The sequence below is a fragment of the Clupea harengus genome, unplaced genomic scaffold (assembly GCF_900700415.2).
Source record: "Clupea harengus unplaced genomic scaffold, Ch_v2.0.2, whole genome shotgun sequence".
Taxonomy (NCBI): domain Eukaryota; kingdom Metazoa; phylum Chordata; class Actinopteri; order Clupeiformes; family Clupeidae; genus Clupea; species Clupea harengus.
Genome location: NW_024880533.1, coordinates 1,880 through 22,138, shown reverse-complemented (window position 1 = coordinate 22,138; position 20,259 = coordinate 1,880). Strand labels below are relative to the sequence as shown.

The 20,259-nt window shown below is 41.3% G+C and overlaps 1 protein-coding gene and 1 long non-coding RNA gene across 2 annotated transcripts; both read left to right on the top strand.

Annotated features, from left to right (window-relative positions):
* Positions 1-844: 844 nt before the first annotated feature.
* LOC122132344 (capZ-interacting protein-like) lies at positions 845-7,271 on the top strand. Its single transcript, XM_042707136.1, has 6 exons — positions 845-1,922; positions 4,481-4,567; positions 5,856-5,933; positions 6,236-6,307; positions 6,601-6,798; positions 7,011-7,271. The coding sequence occupies exons 1-6, from the start codon at positions 1,917-1,919 to the stop codon at positions 7,269-7,271; spliced, it is 702 nt and encodes a 233-aa protein (XP_042563070.1). The 5' UTR covers positions 845-1,916.
* Positions 7,272-7,401: 130 nt separating this feature from the next.
* On the top strand, positions 7,402-8,631 carry LOC122132343. Its single transcript, XR_006152195.1, has 2 exons — positions 7,402-7,474; positions 7,690-8,631. It is a non-coding gene; the product is annotated as an uncharacterized LOC122132343 (long non-coding RNA).
* Positions 8,632-20,259: the final 11,628 nt, after the last annotated feature.

Genomic DNA, 20,259 nt, shown 5'->3' with positions numbered 1-20,259 from the left:
GACTGACCAGATTAAGAAAAAAATAAAATAATAAAAAATTTAACTTTTGAGTAGCTGAATATTTCTAAAATATTCAAAACCTTTTGAGTAGTTGAGTAGCTTTATCTAAATGGTAAATATACAACTCCTGTGGTGTTTTGTGAAATCAAATTTTGGATCATAATATATTTTAGAGGAGGTTGTCGGATATTGTTTTGTTTGGTTTTATCTTTCGTTTTGTTTGTATTTTCTTACTGCGATGGTCCAAAGGTGTTTTTTAAGACTTTATTTTTCAGATACTACAGTTAACTGATTTTATATGTCTGATATATGAACGAAATGTCTTTTCCCTGTCCAAAAGAAAAAGACATAAAGCCTTTGGAAATCCTATCTGGTAAGATTAAATGTATTATTGTGTACCCCGCCTCTCTTCTATTTGTTTCCTGGACATACCCATAATTTTACATGAATCGGCTGGACCATATGCTGTAAATTCAAACAAAAAATTGACATGCTTAAACTCAAGCATTACTTTATGACATGAATTTGACCCGTTGGGCTTTGTCTTTGATAGACAGCACTCTCTGTTGATGAATAACAAGGTTGTGAGATTGTTTCGTATGCGCTGTCTTCCTATCACCTTTTTCAAACTGGGTTGCGCCCTTAGGTACACAGAACGGAAAGCCTACAAACCTGAGCAGGCTAATCATGTGTTGATAAAATTCTGTGAATTCGGGTTCCGCTATTCGAGTTAATATCTGAAACATCTAACATCCAAACTAATTTCCGTGGCACTACTCTACAACGGGCCTAGTCTTTCTGACTGGAAGAGAGGGTAGTCCTATTGATGCAGTATCTTCAGATTTGAAGAGCTTGATTTAAGGAAGTACAATTGTAGGCTTTCAGGCAATTTCATAATCTCATGCATAGAAACAAGTAAAGTAGCCAGGTCTACAACCTATTCTAAAGGAGCTAAAAAAATTATTAAAAAAAAGAACTTACTGAGCAGACAACGGAAAGCTACACATGACACTTCCTTCCTGACTGACTAATAATCAGACCAAATGTATGTGAGCAGTTACATACGGGTTGAAACTTTGTCTGATTATTGGGGGTGTTGTCGTTGGACCTGTTGATGCAAATATTTGTTTAAATTACAGTTATAGATAGAAGCCTTGCAGGCTATTTAAAAAAGGCCTTTCCGAGTGGACTAGTAGTTTGTCTTAGGGCACAGGAATCATGTTCCAGTCACAGTTGGTCTTGTGTGGTTCCTTAGAGGAAGGAAGTGTCGTGTGCAGCTTCCGTTGTCTGCTCAGAAAGTTGTTTTTCTTTTTTCTTTTTTTTAGCTCCTTTAGAATAGTTTGTAGACCTGGTTACTGTACTTGTTTCTATGCATGAGATTATAAAATTTCCTGAAAGCCTACCATTTTACTGCCTTAAATCAAGCTCTTCAAATCTGAAGATGCTGCATCAATAGGACTACCCCTCTCTTCCATTCAGAAAGACTAGGCCCGTTGGAGAGTAGAGCCACCTTTAGTGCCACGAAAATTAGTTTGGATGTTAGACAGAATTGTATCAACACATGATTAGCCTGCTCAGATTGCACTCAATTACAAAAATAGTTTGCTGTGTAGCTTTACGGTCTTTCCGGTGTTTATAGGCTTTCCGTTCTGTGTACCTAAGGATGCAACACAGTTTGAAAAAGGCGGTAGGAAGACAGCGAGTGAGTCACGCATACGGAACAATCTCGCAACCTTGCAATCGCTGGATGACTTCAAACTAAATATAACCGCAAGACCACCTTCCTCGACACTGTAACGCTGGGCCTGCGGGTTCTCAAATTGCTTGCCTGCGCACAGCATAGACAAATAAAGTGTATTGCCACCAGGAGACGGGGAATAAGATAGAACATCGGTGAGACAATTGCCCCAATCTTGATGGAGGTAAAGTTTAATCTTTTTTGCTTTTCTTTGCCTTGCAAATGTAACTCCTGCTTCAGATTCAGTAAAACTGAAGGAATGGTTTTTGTCTGCAAACCCTTTTAGCTGAAATGTGTTTTATTGCTCATGATGTCAATACAGTTTACTGTTTTAGGCAGCTGTTTTAATTTGATTAGTGACATCGTTTTGTTAGTGACAATATTCCTTTCCATTGCTATTACTGTTATGATTGATTTTACAACTACGATTTTGTTTGCTGCTGTGTAGTCTAAACAGTCAGTAGACAATTGTAGAGCATGTAGGCTACCTACTGCGGATACCTAGGTTAGGATTTCACTGCAAATGGATGTTTAGGTGGCAGTGGGCAAAAGTGAACACTTTATTTATAAAGCACGATTAAAACGGAATATGTTTTGTTAGTTACAATGTGTTTTACCGCATAGAAGTAAGCTACATTTGAAATTTCATTGGGCACACTGATACACGAGACTCTCACACCTCCGTCATTATGAAATGAAAACGGCCCTGGTGTGGTCAAACGTTACATAACATGTTTCAAAGTAGCGGAACTTCACCATATGCCTAATGAATATGATACATTTGGACAGAGCAGTGTTTTCAGATTGCCCGATGCATGGAGGTGCAATATGTTCATGTAGTTTTATATTTTCAAATAAGAACATGACCTAACTTGATATGACATGCTATGAGTTTTAAAAAGCACCTGTTTGCATGACAGAAATCTGTTTAATTACTTCAAATTGTAACAGCGTAGGTTTATAATTATGCCATTAATACACGGTGAGATGAGATTTCCACGTTAACTTCAACATTTTGACTATGCTGAAAGCAACCGAATGCAGTGTGTCACATTTCTGATTTGAATGCGAGCAGAGTGTGTCGATGCTATGGAAATATACGAGGAATTTACCCATTTCTGAGTAAGTTTGACACAATGTCATAGACCGTGTGTCGGGTGTAATCCGCGCCAGATGAAGGCTTGGTCCGTTCCAGATTGAGCTACTTTGTTGAGTTGACGTGTGGTGGGTGTCGGTATGCGTTTCTGTGGTGAGCTGCCAATGCGAGTTCATTATCTCCTGAATGTCAGCTATGCGAACCCTCCGGCAGCCAGCTAGGGCCGAGTCTCCACGCGGCTCATATCGGCAGCTGTCAGAGAGCTTGCCCTGACAGCGGCGGGAAGCGCTGGCTTCGGTCCGGTCCAGATCTGGCCCGGGGCCGTGCAGATTATATCAGGATCTCTTCTGGGTTCGTTTATATTTGGGTGATCGCTGATTGGCCTCTGCTCTGTAAAATGATAGACATAGTGGACGGTAAACATCGTAAAGACACGGGCTGGGTGTCAAATATTTCTTACACGCAGCTTTCCAGATCTGTCTTCAACCCAATCAATATTGTTTAACCACTCTTGCCCTTCTGTGGTTATTCTGTAATGAGCACCACAGTCTTTTCTTCTCCCTGATCAACTTGTGAGCTGTGGTTGCTTATTCACATGTGCTTGAAGGCAAGCAACATTCCCCATACAAGGGATAAATGTAACAGTTCTCCACTGCTGTGTCTGACCTATCAAGACCCACAGTCCAAATGATGTCAGAACAAAAACCTTACATGTCTAAAAGCGAGATTGAGCTCTAGCTAATTTGAGAGCGAGGGTTTGATTAAAGTTCAGTTAAGTCTGCAGAGATTAAGTACTCACTGAAACCGAGGCCAAAACATGAGCTCACAGCACAGAGGCCCTTCTGGCAGATAGTTAAATGTCAGTTATTTGTGCCCTCTGTTGTTTTGTTTGGGCTGTGTGGTCAGGTACATGAGCCCTGGCTTCACTCTGCTTAACAGGTGTCATGGTGCCTTTCTTCTCGTTACTATTTGCTCCTCAGCAGGTCAACCTTCACCACGTGGCAAACCATGCCCCGGAAATCATGTTTCTGTGTTTTGTGGCAGAAGGGGAGCGGAAACAAATCAGGAACGTGGCAGAATATAAATCATACACAGCATGTTAGCATACATGTGGTAAATGTACACAATACATACAAACATAACATGGTTTATAGATGTTGCATACAAAATTGATGGAGGATAAGATGGGAAGAGAGCTTTCAAGTATTGTAGAACAGCTTTAGTGGGTATACAGTGTGCTTGTAAGGTTACTATTACAAGGGTAAGTAATATAATGGAACAAAAAAAACAACGTCGATGGTGGCAATTATTTACATTGCAGGAAAATGCTAGCACAGAGTATGGGGTAGAATAAGTGTATGATAGGTGGGGATGATCAGGTGTAGGCCAAGGGGTTCTACAAGTAGATCCGGTGGAGAGAATACAGCAGCATCTTTCCTGCGAAGTGTCATAGTCTAATACCTCTAATAACTATTAACTATTAAGCTAATAACTACATTCAGAGCTTTGGCAGCAGAGAGCAGAGTTACCCAACATCCTCCGTCATTCATCCATGGCACAGCAGAGGCCATTTTACTTTTTGATTTCATTGATGTTCCTCCCCTGACTGCAGGCTGTGCTTTGAGTTTGGTGTTTCTGCATTACAGGGTAACCCTGTTGTTAAAGTGTCAGTTGCGGAGTTGGCTGGAAAGTTCAAAGGTCACAGTATCTCCAGTTGTGCTGCGTATGATGCGGTGAGGTTCATAATGTCTATTCTCTTCATCTCTTCCCCGTTGCTTCTGCCAGCCTCTTCAGTCACTGCTATTGATGTCCATTTTCCGATGATGTGTTATAGTTAGGTATACACAGTATGGAAGACCTAACCACTTAATTACTCAAATAAACAGAAACATATCTCCGGTGTAATTTCTTACAAAACTAAAAACACTAAACGAATCCTTGAGCTCTTCTGTATTCTCTTTATGTATCCATAGTGGAAATGATGGAAAGATCTGTTTGTAATCCTGGTGCTGAATGTTGCTCAAGCTTCCTCAGTCAGATTTCAGTGTCGAATACAATGTACACAGACCAGCAGTTTACTGTAGAATAGCTTTAGGATTTCTGCTTCTCTGCCACTATACCCTTTAAGTCTCTCATGTCGCCATTTTGCTTCCTTTTTCAAGTGTTTGTGACTTCAGATGATTCTGCCTTCCTGGTGTTCCTCATTCATTTTAATCTGGCACTAAATCTCTTTGATTCGTTGTTATTACTTCCATCACGGTGATTATGTTTTTGCCGCCGTTTTCTTGTCTTTTCTATACTGTGTTGTGTGTGTGTGTGTATGCCTGTCGTTTCTATCTTGCTCATTTGGTTTCAGCATCCTGTGTTCCACCCCATGTTCCTTATCTATCAGATCAGTCTTGCTACAGTTTTTGATAAGCCTTTCTCATACTATAGTCACTGGTAGCATAAAACCTGGTAACCGTTTACTTGAGCCTTGCCATATAAGACTAACATAGCCATGTAGTATACATGTCATGGCAGATGTCATTCACTGTCATAAAGATTTATGATAGGGAGTTGCCTGTGATGAAATAGTGACATCACCATAATCTATTATTATTATTATTATTAATCTGTTATAACAATATGAAGGCCATGACGGCTTAATAACATGTGACGAAAGCTGTTATGGCATCTAAAATTTCTGAAACCTGCCATGTCAAGTGACAGGACATCAGTTGTCATCAGAGCTAATGACAGGACATGACATAACATGTTTTTGACATGCTTATTATTAAAAGCCTTTATTGTCATTGTATTTACATACAACGGAATTTGGAAATTATGTCAGTCTTATGACGCAGGGTTCAAGTGTGAAGTGAAGTGAAGTGCTCCCCGCCACTCCAGATAGCAGCAGACTCGAGCGAGTCAGGGCCAGCGAGTCAGGGCCAGCGCGCAACGCTGTCTCAGCTCTCTGTCTGCTCAGAGGCTGCGATTGAGGCAGTTTCTTAGGCAGATTCTGATGTTGCTCTCTGGCAGAATAAGCCGGTTCGACGGAGGCCCCCTCGCACTCTGCAGATACCTGCCAAAAGTGACGAGAGCCAGGGAGAGGACCAGGTGAGACTGAGCGCTCTCGCACCCCTCTGGTGCTAAATGATGTTGCATGGCTGTGGTCACAGTTAATTATTGGGATATCATGTTTGTTCAGTAGTACCATCATTTGATTAAGATTGTATTATTATGGTGGTTTGTTCAGGATATGCGTAGTTACATCATATTTGTTTATGATAATATTATCATGGTTGTCTGTTTATGATGGAACTGATGATAAATAAGGGTTCTGGTTTAATGGTCATGTATGTAAATATCAGAGCCAACTGGAAAGCTGTTTGATGCGTTATTGTGTTTTTGACCTTCAGAAAGCGGACAGCGCCTCTGCACGTCCTGCCAGGTCCAGAAACAGAAACTCTGCTCTTATTGAGAAGCTGCAGGTGAGAGCAACGCAACCTCTAACTCGTCGCGTACGGACGCTTGGTCAGGACCCTGCTGTCGTCACTTTTCAATGAGTACCCCCTTTGCGTAATTTTACAACATTCAGTGTAGTCCAATAGACTTTACACGAATACTGAAAAGTGACGTGACAAACAGTGATTTAAGAGCTACCATTCTCGGGGTGATTTCATGTGGGTTAGGGCTTTTGGTGTATTCTGGGGTCTGTCTGTGTTTGCAACAGTGAGCATCAGTGTCATGTCTCATGTGTGTTCCACCCTACCTTGTCTTCCAGTCCAACCTCGCTCTTTCCCCTGCGGCCTTGTTGCCCTCTCCAAAGAGTCCAGGGTTGAGGCTGCAGCCTCCAGGGTTCTCCCCTAACTGCCCCAGTAGCCCCGTTAGCCCCACACCAGGGGCAGATAAAAAGGAGGAGGAGTCCCCGGCTAGCTTTGAGAGTCCAGCAGATGGCGCTCTGCTCCCCAGCATCAATAAGGTAAGAGTGAAGGGGCGTAGACTGGTCTTCACCCAGATAGTGGAAAGTCTTGCACCACGTTTATCGAGGACCTTGTTTCTGTTATTTAGCTGGGTAAACAGGATGTTAATTGTCTCAATTTGTCCTAGGTTTCTAGAAGTGTTGAGATTGTCAGTGTTGTAAGTGAATCAATGTAATTTCCTGTCTAAAATGTCTGCATCCTCTTTTCACAGAGCAGAGCTCGGCTGTCGGTGAGGCGTCGGCCCCCGTCCCGGCGGGTCAAGAAGTCGGGCAGCGAGGAGATAGAAGCTGAAGAGGGCGATGTGGATTCTTCATCCTTGCCCACAGTGCGTGCAGATGGTGGGACTGAGGAAACACACACAGCTGAAACACACACAGATGACCCTGGAGGCCCTGGCCCTAGCCCTGGCCCTGAGGCAAACACTACCAGTACAGAGGATCCAAGAGCCGGGCACAAGGCCCAACACAGGTGAAAAGCCAGGGTAAAGTCCACACGGCTGCTGCTGAGGATGACGGTGCAGTAGAGACGTCCACAGCCGACAGGGAGGAGGCTGAGAAAAGTCCTACTGAGGCTGGAAAACAGGACAGCACCCCTGATACCAAAGCCCGCAAGATACCGATAAAACCTCAAGTGTACAAGAAGGCCCAAGCAGAGAGGAGGACAAAGGGTGTCAAGGTAACAGTGGCGGTCTTTTATTCCAGATTCTAGAGTGTCAAAGCAGAGAGGAGTGTCTGATCGGATATTGAGGTTTTAATCATAAAAGATATCTGGGAGAGTTGGGCTGTTTATGTTAAATGCCCCCTATTATATGCCACTTTGTTCCACGTTTGATTGACTATATTTCTGCTATTTTGACGTAGTAACCAAAGCCTGTCCATGTTGTGTTGCAGAATGAACCTCAAAAGTGTGAGGACTGAAACAGAAGAGGAAGATCACCGTTTTATGGAGTTTTTAAACCAACCAGAACTCAGTAAAGAAACAAGAAAGTGGCAGAAGGAGGTCAAGGCCATCTTGTTCTCAGACTCTCAATTTGATCTCACCGGAACACCTCATATTCACCCATCTTGTTACAACTCATTGATTTTCCCTCATAAATTTAAGGGAAACATCTTTAGGGAGAACTAGGTAACCCCATCTTTTGGGAGAACTAGAGGTAACCCCATCTTTTGAGAAATGCGTTTTGTACCAGATTCGGCGACTGGCATTTGTATACATATGCCTTCGGTTGGATTTGTAGTATTTGTCCATTCCATACAGTTTTGAAGTGAGTTTTGATATCTTAATGATGAACACCCTATGAAGAGAAGAGTGTGCACCCTAGTTGTTTGCCACCTCAGTACAAAATGTATATGTAAATGGTTATAGTTCATGGTCATCTGAGACTGTCAGGGGAAGTCTCTAAAGAGGTGATTTAAATGTAAAGTGCGTTACGGTAGTTATACTCTGGATTTAAGGTGGCTATAGTGAATATGGGTCAAACTGTATAATATTGCACAAATAGTGAAGGAAGCCTATCTTTGAGAGCTCTGAATGAGACCTTGTGTTAACATGGTTAAGGTTTATTGTGTTGTAAAAATGAACTGCCAAACAATTGCTCCGTGACTTGTGATACCATGCTGTGTTTGTTTGTATCAGAATTTTCAATTAGTTATCTCTTTAAGATGTGTGTAACCAGAATTATGTACATACTCATCAAAGAATTTCAGCTGTGATTAGTATGACTTTGGAATTACATTTTGCCTTCAATGGTGTAATTTTGATTTGATTTTTTTTTTTTTGCTTCAGTGTTCTTTGTACTTAGAAATTATGTAAATACAATTTACTGTTCTTTGTCGCTGTCTGATGAGAGTTTGGTAATGACATGTTGATTACAACTACGCTTCCACAAGATCTTACAGTGATGTTTTTTAAACAGTAGGGGGCGTTTCCCCCCTCAATATCAGTTTCATCTATGATTGACACTGAAAACCTGTGCTATGTTGCAGATTGATGACACATGTTGCACAGATGGATTCTGACAGTATGTTAGTGAGGTAAACTATTCAGTACGTAAGTGAAGTACGGTAAACTATAAAGTACGTAAGTGAGGTAAACTATTCAGTACTCTACATCAGCTTATGTCAGACAGACAGACATACATCACTGGTCCATCTTCTGGCAGTATCCCTTGCTAAATAATGTCTCCAGTGTTATGTGTCCTCTGCAGGAAAGAGTGGAGTTGTATACTGGCCCAACACCTCAAAGGCACTGGGTATTATTACCTCTGAGGAGCATTTTACATTTTCAATTATTTGATTTATTTAGCTCTTTTCATACTTTTAGGCAAGTTAAAGATCTTTAGATTGACACTGTGAATAACATGACATATATTATATTAAAAAAAAGATATGGTGGCCGTGACAAAGGAACTATAATCCACACCAACACCTGGTTTTGATCATTAGTATGTGTGCCTGAGTTGTGCCTTAAAAGACTGCCCTATGAAACTCTTCACACTAGATGGATTGTTCAGTTTGGGTTGGTATGAGTACACATTAGTACATTTGGATTCAAAAGGTGTGATTTTTTTTCATAATTTCCATCTTCCACAAACGCCCCTGAAGAGGAATGGAATGATTCAGGTCCCATGAATGCTGCCATGGCAACTGTTGCCCGCTTCTCTTACTCTGCCTGAGGTTCTGAAGGGGAGATGGGTGTGGGGATATAAGGCTCATCTGTAAGGAGGACTGTTCACAAGCAGGAGTGTTAAGGTGGCTCTTCCCTCCTGAAGAAGGTCTAGTAAAGGAGGACTGTTCACAAGCAGGAGTGTGGTTTAGGTGGCTCTTCCCTCCTGAAGAAGGTCTAGTAAAGGGCAAAGGTGAGGTGTCTGATTAGCACCTCACAGTTAAAATTAGAGCAGTGTTGAGCTAAAACAATGACAACTGTGAAGGGACAAATCTCATGACAGGTGCTGATGGACCCTCACCCCTCAGACATGATCCCCTCCACTGGTTAAATTAACTCCTACTGCTGTGGGTTACATGATTATTAATTTGTTTGACAAGAGTGTCCTTAACACTGTGATGTACAAGCATTTATATTTTATTTCTACTTCATTGTATATTTGTTTTCACATGATTATATATGTTATTTTGTCATGTGATCGATTGGTGTTAGTTAAAACACTTTAGTTAAAAACTTTTAGTTTGATGCATTGAGAGGGCTTCATGCCAGGTCATAGGTTGGGAGGTGATGGCGAACTCGGAAGGGGATAAAACATGTCCGGAAGTACCGTTAAATGACAACATGCCTGGGAGACGTGCTTTGGAGAGGGAGACTGTTAAAAAGGGCTGTCTCACCCAGTTGCCTCTAGCTGTGCACCCCCCGCTGTGCAGCCACTCACGGGACCTGGGGTCCAGCAGAGGTCAGCCTATCAGTTTGATCCCAGGAAGGTCCGTGTGGGCTCGTGCACAGTGGAAATTCACTGGCCAGATTGGTCACCCATGCTGGGTTTCCAAAGCAGTCTGACATGCCCTCTCATCCCCCCCCTCTGGCCTATATAAGCTTGGGCCACCACTGGCCAGTTGTGGGTCAGAAGAAGCTGGAGAAAGTCATCATCAAGGAGTTCGGTGGACTGTTCAACATCATTATCAGAGACATTTACTTTCATCATTGCCGTGCGTCGATAAGATTAAACACGGTTCACGGATTCTATCAGTCAGTTCACGGTTCAAAACACGGATTCAAGTGTGGATATGAGTCCTTTACACGGATAATCATATTCACAGTCCATTATCATTCAATTCAAGGCTGAGTGTGTGTTTTCAATAAACATCAGTGTTTTCATCATCATTGGGACTTGACATCCGTTCTTGTTCTAACCGGACAGACCTGTGGCGATTGTCACCTATTTCAAGTACAGTCCTTTTTGGGGTTTATTCAACTCATCATCCCCCTATTTTATAGAGACGGTCGGCGTTTTGGCCACATGCTTGGGAGATGGAGACGGTCGGTGTTTTGGCCACATGCTTGGGAGAGATGCGGAGACGGTCGGCGTTTGTGACACATGCCTGAGACACGCGGAGACGTTCAGCGTTTTGGGCCACAGGCCTTTGATACACGGAGCCTGCGGCGTTTCATTGACGCCGGTTTTCATTTCACATAGCTGACCGTCGGAGTTTTTTTTGTTGAGCTCATAACAGACCGGTGAGTTCTTTTTATACAACGGTCCAACGGACAGAGTTTCAGTTTGCTTTGAATATAATATCCGCAAACCAGGCTATCGAATGGACAATGGCACATTCGGTGGTCTGTATTATGTTATGTAGCCTATGCATGGAACATTGTTGAGATATTTTTGCTTGTTTTTGAAATAGACAATGTTGAAAAGATGCATTTGCGTTGAGACTTTGTTTAAATGGTGTGAACAGTAATACATAGGAGAACACGTATCAACACGTACCTAATTTAGGAGCGTCATGACACTCTGTACTTGATTCAACAGTGAAAATGTTCCTGATCTGTCGATGAATTTGTCAGTGTTTGTGATTATTTGATATAGTTGAGTCTTTAAAGCAGTGCTTTTAGACCATGTCTATATATTACCACTGTTTAATGAAGGTCTACAGGTACTAAAGCACTCTGTGCGCTGCTGCATGTGACCTGACCCAGTCACAGTTCAACCAAAGTACACGCCATCTGGATTTAAAGGCAGTTAATAAAAGACTTTAGGGGAAGTCAGGAAGACCAGCATGACGACAGCAATCCTTGTCTAATTAGGTCTTGCCTGGAGGCCTCTCGCTTGGCACACGATTTCACACACACTGGCTATCCTATGGGCAGCTCATGATGCACAAGGCCTATAGCATAGCTATTACATGTCATACATACAGTATGATGGTCATGTGATTTGGTTAACATGTAGATATTTGGGAAGACTTGCTTCAGTCTGTGTGTTATGCCTGTCAATAGTAACACCATTTTATTTATTCCCTTATTTAGATAGATAGATAGATGGATACTTTATTAATCCCGAGGGAAATTTAGGTCATCCAGTAGCTTATTACACATATACACTTATACACCTCACCGACATACATACATATATCACATATACATACACATAGGGAGAACATCTATACATACACATAGGGAGAACATTTTCACACAGAGTGTTTCCAGATACAGGAAAGGGTCTGGCCCTATTGTACAGAGTGCAATGATTTTGACAGTGTCGGTGTCCAGGAGGAAAGTGATCTTGTGCAGCTGGTGTGGATAGTGCAAATATATAATGTTCTTGTGCTTGTGAGGATGGGTAGTGCAAGATAGTGGTCTTGTGCTGTGTGTGTGTGTTATGAAAGTGCGAAGAGCAAAGTGATAGTGCAGAATATGTAAGTTGGTAAAGTCTGTGCATGGGGCTTGAGATGAGATGGGAAGGGGAGGGCAGACTGAGGTAGACTCATGCAGAGAAGTCCATCTCCCTCCCCCTCCCCTTCTGTGTGGCATTAAAAAAGCTGGATGGCCCTGGGGATAAAGGACTTCCTCAGCCTGTCTGATGAGCATGACAGTGACAGGAGTCTGCCACTGAATGTGCTCCTCTGTATGTTGAGAGTCCTGTGAATTTGTGAATATTGTGAATATTTGAATAACTATTGCCTTTCCCCTCTTCGCCTCTCATGGTGTTTCTACCTTTTCGTATTAGTCATTATCATCTTTATCTGTCCTGTCATGGGAGTCTGTGGCAGCCCCTAGAACCGTATTGTAAAAAGTTAAAGTTGTAAAAAGACACTTGGCACACTGACTGGGCACAGCCACCTGATTCTTTTCAGTTTCATGCCTGTGATGCAACTGATCTAGCGCCACCAAGGGGCGAAGCTGGAGGTGCGCTTACACATGTAACTTTTGAACCGTATGCTGAGTTCAACACTTATATTGGTTTTTCAGCCATACTGGATTTTCCGCCATACAGGATTTTATGCAAAAGTAAAAAAAAAATTCACAGGCTGTATATTTTGTCCAATCTTCACCAAAATTGGCATAGATGATCTTCAGACAAAGCCTCGCAAAAGTTATCATATGGAGTTTTTCATTTTTTAAATTGAAATTGGTGGCAAAGCCATATTTGGCATAGATGATCTTCGGACCAAGAGGATCAGACAAACAGGTAAGGTCATATCTCAGCAACATTTTGACGTGTTGACGCCAAACACAAACTGACCTCACATCTTCGCTAATCTTTGGTCAATTGGCATGAAACCTGCTGTGAGTGCGTGCCCTTGACATAATGCTATCAACTCTGGCCTGCTGGGCTGTTTGGCCCCCTCAATGATACTTGCAGCTATATTTTTTGACACAATTATCTCACCAACTTTGTCTATTGAGCAATGTACTGCGTTTCCTCCTGCATGTGTGTAGGGTATCCCCCCCACCCCTCAACTTCCCACTCACTCACACCGGTACGCACTCTGATACGCATTAAATACTGAAACTAGACTCAGTTACCGGGCTCGTCAAGGAAAGTGCGTGTAAAATTCCTCAATTAATCTATGATATTAAATGTCTTATCACAAAGACTATTACTTTTTGCCAAATGCTTACAAAGAACTGACTCAGATGCGTTTCAAACAGAGAAAGCAGTTAAACCAGGGGGGAAATGGAGCCCTAATTAACTTCAGAGACAGACTGACGTTTCCTGCATTTCGCTGTGGGCCTTTCCTCCTCATCTGCTCTACTGTCTTCGCTACGTTTTCGGTCGGCTCGTTCTAGAGCTTTCTTCAGCTTTGAATGACTAAACTTTAGGTGACAGGACTTGTGCCAACAACCGTGATTGAGATAAAGGCATTCCACGTCAACATCATTACCAAATTTAAGTTCGATTGGTAAAACGTTAGCTTCCCGAAAACTGTTGACATTTTGAAGGAAAGCCAAATACGTTTGATGGTTATCTTCTGGTGGTCCATGGCTGTTTAGGGGACACTTCAGGGCTTCTTTTGTAGCCTCCTGACAAATAACACACTTTGTCCAATCGAGTGACATTGCCGTTAAACTGAAATTTCAAGACACTGTATGGAGTATTTAGCATAAAAATGAATGCTCTCTAGATTCCAATAACCAATCAATGCTGTAAAAAAAAAAATGAATGAAACAGTACGTTCAACCAGGGCCGGCGATTGCTATAGGCAGGGGCGGAGATCCCATTTCATTGTAGGGGGGGACAATACATGGTCAAATTTCAGAGTGTAATTCCGGGGGGGGGGACATGAAAAAATTGCTTTCACGAGAGCTAGCATAAACTGCTAAATACCGAATTCTCTTATCACATTTACAAACAGAATTTCGAAGTCATTTTAGAATCATCTAAACAGCATTAAATGTACTAACACGAAATATCTATTCACAGACAAATAAAGTCCAAAGTTCAAGAGAACTTGATGCTCAAAATAAGTTATAAAACAGCTCACCAGCGAACTTGCAAACTTTTGATTACAATACGACTTCTCTACCTCATACGCCACTGTCACTCCATATTACTATACCAGCATAGTTCATGGACCGCACAAAAAGATGACATTAATTTAACTTCAGATAATTTAACAAATCTGGAGAGGCACTGAGATGTAGACCTACGTTTATTAACTAGCATGAACCTGCCCTGACAGGACATTGTCCTAGACTTAGCTAGCTATCTTAACTGTGTTAATTACCGGCATGCGTGTGTTATCGGCAAACGTTCACGTTGTCATGCCAATCCATGAATAAGCTTATGTATACTTGTGCATATCGATTGGAACTTCATAAATGGAATTTAGAAAACAACTTCTTCTTTACATGTTCTTACTGCGTTCGAGAATGAGGTAAATCTCTACATATCGTGTATCATAGCGGCAGCGACAGGGGACAGAGGAGGAAACAGTCTGACAATCTGACCGTGTAGGCTACTGGGCTGATTAACTGAAACACGGAGCTGCCGGTAGCCCTGCCCGTTGGAAACAGCATGTGAACCAAACCACTTTGAGGAATAGGGGGAACATGATTTTTCAACACTTAAAAACACATTTTTTACGTCTATAATTAGCACCGCTTGTGTCGTCGTATTTTTATTAAAATTTTTATTAAAATTTATTAAAACATTTTTTTAGTTTTCAATGATTGTTGGGGGGGACAACTTTATGGTAGGGGGGGACACGTCCCCCCCGTGATCTCCGCCTATGGCTATAGGGCAGGGGTGGCGAACCTGCGGCTTGCGAGCCGCATGCGGCTCTTTGCCGGCTGACGTGCGGCTCGGCTCCAGCTCGAGTGCTCACTGACTTTGCTCTTGGGGTACAGAATTTTCATATTGTAAAATAAACATCTAAAATGCATATGCATATATTTGGCAATACAGACAAAAAGCTGTCTGAATGTGGTATTTATTCATGTATATTTTGTCATCACGCGATCTTGAGAGAGTCTTTAAGTAACGTTAATGTTCCAAACATGAAACATTCTAATGTGTGCACCCAGTCTCAGAGAGTTACTAGCCAGACTAGCAGTAGCTACTGACAGAATGCCATGGATCCAGGAAAGCATAAAGCTAAACGAAAATATGAAGATGAACACCGGACTTTTTTTGCCTAAAATGGGAGGAATTATTTGCGGAGCGAAAATGGAAAACCCCTCTGCTTAATATGCCAGACGTCACTGTCGCATTTTAAAGCCTCAAACTTAGAGTGCCGTCTCTCCACACACCATGCTAACATAGCCCAGGAGTTCCTAAAGGCACAGAGCTGTGCAAGCACAAGGTAAATACTTTGAAACGTCCAGTCAGAGAAACAGACTCAGCTTTTTCGGAAATTCACGAAGTACTCTGAAACGGTCACGTTGGCATTGTATCAGGTGGCATGGAATATTGCTCGAGCAAAAAAAGTAATATAGTGAGGGAGAAGTTTGTGAAGTCTTGTGTACGTGATGTCGTTGCTATCCTCAACCCTGAAAATGACGGATCATAGCGGTCTGTGTCAGACCTGCAGCTGTCAGGCACGGAAATTGAACAGAGGATATCTGACATTAACAACATAATTGAGACAGTTATGTACAGATCTTGAGAAGTGATCCCTGGAGTAGCCTCCCCAAAAGTTTCCTTAGTCCCACTGTTTGTTTTGTGTTATAAAGTATCCGAATGAGAGTTTGAAACCGTCTTTATTCACAACCACAGTTTACACCAAGAGCATACATGTGTGTCGAGCTCCCGCTAACAACATAACTAATAACGTGAAGTTAATCCCGCGAGACCCACTCATAGTACGGTAACACTTTAGGATCAAACAGTTAAACAGTACAGCTATCTACACCCACCAAAAAATAATATGAAGTTAAAAATAGTAAAAGAAACGTAATGGTTAAATCATCTCGAGTTAATTAAAGATGTCGTGGCTCTCTTTTATCATGCCGGTTCATTGATCCTGTGGGTATGCTACCCTTTTCAGTAGCTTCGCCAGCTATAACTAGCTAGTGAACTCTAGCCTACAATGTTAACCTACTCGCTTGAGCTGCAAATCCCTACCATGCTACAGTATAATTAGCACCTATCTCAGCAGATGTCTTCAATATGTTTATTTTTTGTGCCATATTTTAAATCAAAATGTGTTCATTTCTCTTCCTAAAACCCACTAGAGGACAATATTTAAAAGGTTATTTTTCAAAAAATTCTTATGGGGGAGCATGCCCCCAGACCCCCCTAGTTTTGCTGGGTCACAGGGAAATAATAGGTTTTAATGTAGGGGCTTTTCCCCCCTAAAAGTGGGAACCTAGATTCGTGTGGCTCTTCGAAATGGTGTTGGGTTCTTGTTGTGGCTCATTGAGCTGGACTGGTTAGCCACCCCTGCTATAGGCGAACTAGGCGACTGCCTAGGGCGACAAATGGGTTGGGGGCGCCCTAGTGTCGCCCTTGGACTACTTCCCATTAATCATAGTTAGAATAACAAGCAAATTAAAACATGTTTATTAATCATGATCATCCTAGGGCGCCCCTCAGCCACAAGTTTACTTGTCAACCTGATTTTTAGATTGAATTGATGGTTATTGTCGCATCATTTCTCGCGGTTGCGTTAAGTTACGTTACGTTAGTTACGTGAGGTGCTCCTGCACACTGCCAGGGTGGGATGAGCGTGTCAGCTACGTGACATTCGCAAAAATGAAGCGGTCTAAACCACCTGGAGCACAGGGACGAAAACGAAGAAAGGAAGACGAGGAAAAGAATCCAAGTATAGAGGTAAGTCTTCTCATCTCAGCCATTAAGGTGTCAAATGAAACAAATGTAGTATTGTGCATCACCTAATATTGGACGTTTCATTGCTGTCACTTAGGCTAGCTATAGCTAGCTAGCGACTGTTTACTTTGCTAATTTGCTACGTAGGCCTATTACTAGCAAACGTAACTCACTGATAACCTACATGGATGTAAATGTCAAAAGACCAGTATCTGGATAACGTATGCTAGTTATTGAAAAGTACAGTTGCTGTCTAGATTAATTATAAATGGCATAAGTTCTGTTTAGTGAATTCACAACTAGCAGGTGCATACACACACAGTAACACTTTTGGGGGATAGTGGTGGTGTTCACCCTTCTGTACAGTTCCTCCCCACGGAATATACTAATTTTTTAGTTTATTTTTGTTTTAAATTGGCCAGATGCACTCAGGCAATTTTTAAAGAGGCCGGCACCTGCTGGAGAAAGGACGCCTGATTCGCCTCCCTCTGAACTTTGCAAGTAGCCTACACAACTAGATAGTACTACTGTTGCTGTTTTTGTTATTGTTATTATTATTAGCAATTATTACTTTCATAATCACATCACATTAATACTACTAATTGTATTCAGTAGCCTACTATTATTTAGCCTTGTGGCAGTAATTGTAATTTATCTACTACAAGTTACATGGTCAGATAAAATGTATTTGTACAATGCAACTATGTGGTGGGATGATAGAAATTACCAAATGCAACTGTGTAAGGAACAGCATGGATGAACTCTGTGTTTAAATACAGCTTCAGGAGAAGGGACATCCAGTAGTACTCAAGGGGCCAGTAACACACAGGCCAGGAACACACAGCCTTTATCAGGTGAGTCCTATTTAATAGTATTTCTTCAAGCCACATCCATACTTTAAAGTACAATAGAAACATGTTAGCATGGATTAAATACAATAGCTTGTTTTCTTAAAGAAGTTCAACCACATTCATGATCATTTCACTTATTATATTAAACACTGCTTGTCTGGCTATACAATATGCTTGAATACGGGTGAAGGTGAAGGGACATCCAGGACCACATCAAGCACTCAGGGCACCAGTGAAACTACATTGCCGCCTGCAGACACCTCACCCTCCACAATTCCTGATATCCAGGGAGAACCTATAGATCCTGCTGACTGGCCAGCCCTCTGTGATCCGGTAAGGACAGAGTTAGTTTGCAGAGGACCATACCAGACCAGTCCAGACTTTACATTTCCAAAAAGAGATGATGGTAATTAGTAAATTAGTAAATTAGTAATTAGTAATTAGTAAACGGGGAGAAAATCAAGAAGAAGCTGGCTTGTATATTCAAGGGAAAACAATACTCTGTATTGCTTCTGCTGCAAGCTCTTTTCACAGAAAATTACCACCTCATTAGTAGTGGCCTAAATGACTGGAAGAATTGTAGTGAGGTATTTGAGATATTTTGTAGTGGTACGTACAGTATCCATGAAAGCACTTTTGTTTGTAGAGGGTATAGTTAGGGTATAGAGGGTCATAATTTGCTTAAATGTCCTTACAGGTGCTTAAGAGTGTTTTGCACAGTTTATGGAGTTAATTTAATCAAAACTTTGAGTGTGTAATTAATTATTAAAAATAATAAAAAAGAAAATGTTCTGAAACTATTCTGGTGTTTGTTGTCCATGCAACATTTTTTGTTGAACTGCAATGTAGAATAGTAGAATTATAAGTGGGTGAAAAAACTGCTATGCAAAGTAAAGTGATGTTGGGGGGGGGGCGCAAAACTCAATCTCGCCTAGGGCAACCAAAGGGCTAGAGCCGGCCCTGCGTTCAACCACATAAAGTAAAACAAAACAAAATGAAAGATGATTGATGATGAATGAAACATTTCTTTCATGAAGTAGGCTACTTAGGGTACGCTACATGTAACGGTCTTGTTGCAGTCAGGGACGGAGACGGATTTGCAGCTTTTTGCTTTCTTTATTCTGTTTTACAAACAAACAATTGTGGGCATATTCAGCATCGCTGACAGGCATATCTCTTCTGCCTGCTTATGGCCATATACAACAACATATTAATCACACAAACCAGTGCACGAACAGTTAAAACAACAATGCACACATAACACACACATCCCGGCATTGGAGCAACATACCTGTTTTACAAACAAACAATTGTGGGCATATTCAGCATCTGCACAAGTCAAACAAAACACAAAACACGTCAGGCTCAGCATGGCCACCCATACTCTATCACTCATTATTATTCATATTCTATTTCTACCACACTATTCTATTTATATTTAGCTAGCTAGCGGAACGTGAGTAGTGAGAAGTTCCTAGCGAACTAGCTAGCTAATCACAGTGTGTACAATGAACCTCGTGTTCAAGTAAAATAATGCAATCAAACTTTCTGCCCATTGACAAACTTGCTTCACAAACCAACACAATACATACTTATTATAGAAAATACCCGTTACATGTCGAATTTCTCGACATTTACTGCATCTACCTATCTAAAAATTTACAAATTGTGATGGTCAAATTGCATTATGGACCTACCGCTGACAGGCATATCTCTTCTGTCTGATTATGGCAACGGCACATGAATATATCTTGCAGACCTGCAGTACGTCACATCCCCAAAGGTGGCTCCAAAACACCAAGACTAATGAAACACGCTTATTTATGGCGAAACTCACACTCTATTTACATTTCATCTATTTACATTTATAACTCTGTTACATACACAGCTTACTTATTTTTTACATGAATGGGATCGCAGAACTGAACATTAACGATTGTCACTTAAACTAGGCATATCAAACCATTCTAATAGATACATATATATATATTATTGTTTAGGTCCTATAAATAGTTTCAACATATCAATTATATCAATCAGGTTTTTTGTCAAATAATCTTTCACATTTCCTTCAGATACTTATATAGCATATTCAAATGTACCGCCATAGGATGAGCTCGCGCAGGGCACGCAAGTCTTTTTGTTTGTTTATTTTAATTTAGCTACTTAAAGGGACATTTGTTTAAACTAATACATATAAAAAACAAACAAGAAAACACAAACATGCATGAATAACTGTTTTATTACTTATTTGGTGAGCATTTCTAGGCAAAAATAGGCCTACTGTTTTGAAAATCGTACCACATGCAGGTAATTTCATGCTTTTATCACTCTGGTCACGATCGCGTTGTTAAGCCACCTGACTAAATGGGAACAGTACAGTG

What these genes read in the sequence shown, in the direction of transcription:
- LOC122132344 (XM_042707136.1), top strand. An exon ending in AGAGCCAGGGAGAGGACCAG is followed by an intron (nt 5,934 to 6,235) that starts GTGAGACTGAGC and finishes TTTGACCTTCAG; the next exon opens with AAAGCGGACAGCGCCTCTGC. An exon ending in TGCTCCCCAGCATCAATAAG is followed by an intron (nt 6,799 to 7,010) that starts GTAAGAGTGAAG and finishes CTCTTTTCACAG; the next exon opens with AGCAGAGCTCGGCTGTCGGT.